We start from the raw sequence: 6,050 nt of genomic DNA on the forward strand, positions 1-6,050 counted from the left end.
CTCACGGGCGTTCGCCTCGGATCACGCTGTCCCTGTCCCACAGGGTCTGCTGGCCTCAGGGGAGCCGCGCATGGAAGGTGAACGAGGTCCTGCCCCCCCCGTCCCGTCCGTCCACCCGGGGCTCCCTCGCCACCAGCCATACTTTACGCGGCATAAGTCGTCATCTGTTCTTTCTCGTGGAATAAAGTAATACCATTGAATAAAGTATTTTTCCAATTATCTGGGGCAGCACATATGTGATGTTTGCAACTTTGCTTTTTTGATTACCTTCAAACTTCCTTAAGACGCTGGTGTTGAAGCAAACTGAAGGCCCATGCTGGCTGGCCGCGGGAGGCCCGGCTGGAGGGGCCTGCCGGGTGGGGCCCCACGGCCTGCACCTGCGCCTGCACCTGCACGCAGGCGCCCGCGCGGGAACAAGTCCTCCGGCTCCGCGGGGGAGGGCAGCTGGTCAGGACCACACGGGTTCCTATGATGCTTCCAGGGCTAATCATGGACTTTTAGGTGGCAGCTACCTATGCTGGTGGGGAGCCCTGGTCTGTGTTCTCTCAGGGTGACGCTCGCGGTGCAGTGGGTGTGCGGTGGGGCAGGGAGCCAACAGGCCCTTCTGCCCGCAGGGACTGAGGCTCCCTCTGTCCCTGCTCTGGCCAGGCTGTGGGGCGCACTGGCACCTGCACAGCTTCCATGTCTGCCCCGCAGGTGCGTCTTGCCGCTAGCGTCGGAAATCCTACAGCAGGGCGCTGCTGCTGAGTTGGTTCTGTTTCCAGAAGTTTCCATGTTACAGAATCCCCCGTCCTGGCACGCGCCGGGAAGCGCAGGCCGCCCTCCAGCCCTGGGCGCTGGTCCGGCTCTGCCCTCCGGCGGCTGGCCTGAGAGCATGGGCTTTACCACCACCCAAAGCCTGCACCCCAGGGCGCCCGCCTGCCCGCTCGGCAGACCGCCTGCCCCTCCACAGCTCCCTCGCTGCTCACCCGCAAACTTTGGTTCCGGTTTGAGCAGTTTGTGTCTCTACTTCTGTTGCTTCTCGCACTTGAGCTTCCGCTGGGCCAGCGAGGCTCAGGGGCGTGTGCGGGGGGCCGGTCTGCTCCGGCTTGGGCCGTCTTAAGAGTTTATTTGTTGATGAGAGAGAGACAGAGACTAGGGAGAGCCTGACGCGCGAGACTCCATCCCCGGCCCCGGGTCACGCCCTGAGCCGGAGGCCAACGCTCCAGCCCTGGGCCCCCAGGCGTTCCCCGCATCAGCTGCTCTTAAAGTAGGTTTTGTCGGAAGGGCAAGGTTACGCCCGAGCGGGAGCACCGTGGACGAGGCTGGGGCCTGCTGACCAGCCTCGCATCCACGCAGAACGTCCCTCAGCTCGGCCTCGCCTGGCAGCCTCGGGACGGCCCGGGCGGCTGTGGAAAGCTCCGGGCACTTGGAGGAAACCACAGAGATAAGGGGATGAGGGGTTAGACCACGAGGCCAGGGTGGCCCTGCCGTGGGCGGGGGCGCAGGTCCTCCAGGACTGCGGGTGCCCTGAAAGGTGCCGCGGGGTGGGTGACCCCTGGAGACCCGCAGTCGGGGAGTCCAGAGTGGCCGCAGGTGCATCCGCAGCTGGAGCTCTGACACCTGCAGGAGCGGGAGGCTCCTCGGGTCCCTCGGACCCTCGGTCCCTCGGGGCTCCGCGCCAGGCCCTGTGGGTGGGCTGGTCAGTATGATGCTGTGCCCCCACCCCCCCCATGCGACACTCTCCGGTGGTGCTCCGGGTGCCTAGCCGCGTGGACTCCTCACAGCGAGAAACTCCACAGTTTCTACTCAGTTTCTCGTCTTGTTTTAATTACATGACACTTGTTCAAGCCCCCAACATTGAGCGTGGGGGGCAGGGGTGGTCCTCACAGCAGCCAGCACGTGCCGGGAAATGGCTCAGGGGGGTTGTCCCCACCCCCACCCCACTCTCACCTGCCCTCCCCTGTCCTCCTCCCCCGTCCCCCTCCCCCACCTCCAGTCCCCCCAGTCCCCCCCACACCCTCCAGATCTGTCTATACTGTGCCAGCCCAGCACCCGGCAGACTGTCTTGTCCAGAGCCGTGCCTGTTGGTTTGGGTAGAACGGGGCTCCCAGGAGCGGCTCCCAACTGGCTGCACTCATGGGAGACGTGCTTGCGGCCGGGTGAGCAGAGCCTCGGGGAGCGCGGGGAGCCTCTGCGCCCCCCCCCGCCCGCCCCGGGTGCTCTGGTTGGGGGAGGGACACCTCGGGCCCGGGGCTGGGAAAGGACACGCAGAGGCCCAGTGCAGAGGGACCTTGGCCTGGGACCCCGGCGAGCCTGGGCGCTCAGAGGGCAGGGGTGTGCGGAGCCCCCAGGAGACTCTCCAGGGGACGTCCCCCCACAGTGGGTGCCCCTCCAGCAGGCGCAGGTGCTTCCAACCTAATTCTCTTTATAATGGCTGAACATATTTCCTTACTTCCGTGGGTCTAAAGTCAAATCTCCGGAGAGGACAGGCGGCTGACTGGACGCACCTGCTCCCCGCTGCCCTGGACGGAACTAGTCTTGTGCTTCCATTTCTAGGATAAGCAGTGCAGCCGCTCTTCTCCGTGGGTAAAAGCGAGTCCCCGCCCTGGGCTTCCGAGTCCCCACAGGCCCCCGACCCTCGTCCCCGCCGCCCTCCGAGGTGCTTCAGGCACTTCTCAGCAGGAGGAGCCCGCGGCCCGCAGGAGCCCCGGGCTTGGAAGGGCGCAGCCGGTCCTCCTCCCGGGCTTCAGCTGTCTCTAAGGCAAAGCAGAGGCCGCCTGTCAGAACCTTTGTTTTTAGCCATAAAATTTCCATGGATGAAGTCTCAAATTGGATATTAACTTACAATTGCTGGATGTGTTTTTCCAGAGCGAAGGAGGGTGTCCAGCCAGCACTATTTCCCCACTGGGAAGCGGGGGCCGCCCTGCGTGGCCTCCTACCCGCTGGCCGAGCTTTATCTGAAGAATATGTGGAAAGCCCCCGGCCCGGCAGGAAGCGGGAGGACAGCAGGGAAGGCGCCGGAGAGGGGGCCAGCACCGAGGAAGCCCGTGCCCCGCGGGGGGACGTGGGAGGCAGGCTGTGCGGCCGGAGGGCAGAGCCTACCCCCAGGGCGCGGAGGTCCTTCACGCCCCCACGGTTGTGACAGGGAGGGAGGTTTGGAACGAGTTTTCTTTGCAGACGGGAGGAAATTCCTAAAATTCTTAGGTGGTAAGTCCAAGTCTGCCCCAAGTTTGTGTTGCACCGCTGAGCGCTGTGGAGACGCGTGCTGGGAGGGGGTGGGCGTCCCTGATGCCCGCGTGCACCCCCTCTCGGGCCCCTGGACCCTGGAGGTCCTCCAGCTGGAACGTGGCTGACCCGGCGCAGGCGGGTGCCCTCTCGCATGGGGGCGAGGGGCGGCCCCGAGCGGGACAGCCACCCTGCAGATGCCTGCACGGCCACGAACTCTGTGTCCCAGGAAGCACGCGCTACCCCACGGCCGAGGGGGGCCATCCCGCAAGACAGGTGCTCGGATGCCGGGGGCCAGGCTGTGCATCCGGAGGCGTCCTCAGGCTCCCCAGGCGGAGCCCAGCCCTTCACTTCACCTCCCATGTCAGCACGCGGGCCGCGTGTGCTCCGCGTGTGCTCCCGCGCCGCGTTCTTCCCTGAGCACCTCCGTCGGCATGTTCTGGGCACACGCGTCGGTGTTCAGGCCAAGTGATCCTCATCCGGCCTCCGATGCTTCCTGGTGGCCAAAGCAGGTGCTCCAGGCGGTGACCCACCCGCATCCTTCCAGGGCACGCACATGAGCCGCGAGCCCAGCTCCCTGGCGACGTGTATTTGTTTAGCACAGTGTTTACGAATGTGTGCAGGGGTGTGTGAGGACGGCCTGCACGTTGTCCCCTCTCCCTTCAGTGGGTTTCCAGGTGCGTAGCTGACACACAGGGACGTTCTTGGTGGGGGACATCGTGGCACTTCCGTGTAGACGCTCTAGGAGAGTTAGAATCAGCTCATGTCCATACAAATCCATCCATGTCAGGCCCCCCAAAGGGGTGCACGACCTGCCTCATTGATGGACCCTGGGCCTGTCGTCCTGCTGGTTCCCAGCCCTATGCGGCCCCCGTGGGCCCCGATCCAGGATGCCCTGAGCTCCCCAAGGCACAGGACTTCTGCCTTTGTTTTATTAAGATTTATTTGAGAGAGAGCGAGAGAGAGAGCAAGAGCGAGCAGAGGGAGGGAGAACCTCTAGCAGATGCCCCGCTGAGCACGAAGCCCGACGCTTGATCCCACCACCCAGGTGATCATGGCCCAAGCCAAAACCAAGAGTTGGAAGCCTAACTGATCCCTGCAGGTGCCTCGGGACTTTTGCTTTTAAATTTCCAACTGTCACAGAGTGCTCAGGAGTCTGCGTGCGACTGCTTCTGTCCTTCGAAGAGAGATCTGGGGAGAGGGCGGCTGCAAGTCCAGCATGCTCAGGGTGGGCGCAGAGTGGGTGGCGGCTGCCGACGGGACCGCAGCTCCCAGGTGCAATGGCGGGCTCCTGGGCTGGGAGCAGGGCTGCAGGGGCGTTCCTCATTTTCCCCGCGAGGAAATAATCGTATATTACAATCTGCACAAACACCACTGGAAAGTTGCCTTCCGCAGAGGCTGCATGATGTGAGGACCACAGCGTGCTCCGATGCTGTCCCCTGCTTAGCAGACGTGCCGGGCGGCCCAGCAGGGCCCAGGGCGTGGAGTTCAGGGTAAATCGTGCGGCTGCGGCACGTCCTGGGCAGAGGCCTGGGGCCGTGAGGGTGGTGGTCTCCGGTCCCCCTGCTCAGGCTTCCTGGCTCCCTGTGCAGCTGCAAGCAGGGTGGTGCCAGACCTGAGGGGTTGGGGATGCTTGTACATACATGCATGTGCGTGTGCATACGTGTGCAGGGGAGGAGGGACGAGGGGGGCGCAGCACTGGGGCTGGATGCACCCCCTACCCTGGGTGACCGTCCTGGTTGAGGGCCTGGGGCCTGGGTGACCATCCTGGTTGAGGGGCTGGGGCCTGAGTGACCGTCCTGGTGATTCAGGGGCTCGTGCCTGGCAGGTGAGCAGGACGCCCTGGGCGAGGACCCTCCGGAGCCTGCGTCCGTGGGCAGACAGCCAGCTCCCAAGCTCCTTCCAGACCTTTCTCCTCCCAGGAAAGTCTCCTTTCTTTCTGTTTTCACTTTTACAGCTTCTGGTTTCTGCCTTTCTACATCTTAGACTGAAATTTGGCAGAAAAACGATTTGCCTCAGGACTTTTCAGAGCCAAACCCGGGGCGGGTAGTTGGTGAACACGGACAGAGCACAGGGGGCCTCCTGGCCTCTGGGGCTTATTTCCTTCAGTGGCGCTTACGGGGCATAAACCCAGAAGGGTCATGTCTCCCGCAAGGATGGACCTTGGGGCCGGGGTCGCTGTGTGGCTGTGCTGGGGACCCCCACCCCCGGGGTGGAACCGTGGTCACCAGGGCTTCTGGATGCCTTTGAGGGATTTCCACCCTCATGGGAGACATTTGACAGGACCAGGTTTAAAAGGAGGAAGCATCAGCAACCCCAGGGCCTCTGGCTCCGTCTGTGAAATGGGCCAGCACCTTCTAGGCCATCTCAGCCCCTGCCCCAGAAGGGCCTCCCCAGGAGCCGGGATGTCCTGTGTCCTCCAGCAGGCGGTGCGGGCAGCCGGGTCGGCCCTGGGCTCCAGGCTGCCTGCATCCCCGTCCTGCTCTGGGCTGCCTGGCTTCCAAGTGCAAAGAGCTTGAATCCGGTCCTTGCAAGAGTTTCCAGATATTTTTGGCATCAGAGCCTTCTGTGGAGCTGGGAACATGGCCGGAGTCGGGGTCCTGGTGTAGCCAGTGGGCACTTGGGTGCTCTGGTGTGTCGGCCGCTCTGCACCAAGAATGCTCCTTGCTTTCCAAGGAAAACAGACCGGCCGGAGGGAGGCTCAGGGCCTTCTCCCCCAGGCTGGGGATGCCTGGTGGGGGACACAGGGGCCAGGGCCCAGCACGACCCACCCCAGCCTGGGACCAACAGGCAGGGGGAGCCTGGCACCCCTGGTCCTCTCTGGGGCCCTGTCTCTTGCTGTT

General features: G+C 63.8%; 1 protein-coding gene across 1 annotated transcript in view; it reads left to right on the forward strand.

Moving 5' to 3' along the window:
- The window catches only part of RNF212 (ring finger protein 212), a 29,861-nt gene extending 29,642 nt beyond the window's left edge, over positions 1–219 (forward strand). Inside the window, exon 12 of the mRNA XM_025437856.3 lies at positions 44–219. Within this exon, the coding sequence (XP_025293641.1) occupies positions 44–81 (38 nt within the window). The 3' untranslated portion in view covers positions 82–219. The remainder of the gene's footprint in view (positions 1–43) is intronic.
- The last annotated feature ends 5,831 nt before the right edge of the window (positions 220–6,050 follow it).

This window comes from Canis lupus, chromosome 3, assembly GCF_003254725.2.
Source record: "Canis lupus dingo isolate Sandy chromosome 3, ASM325472v2, whole genome shotgun sequence".
In the NCBI taxonomy this organism is placed as follows: Eukaryota; Metazoa; Chordata; class Mammalia; order Carnivora; family Canidae; genus Canis; species Canis lupus.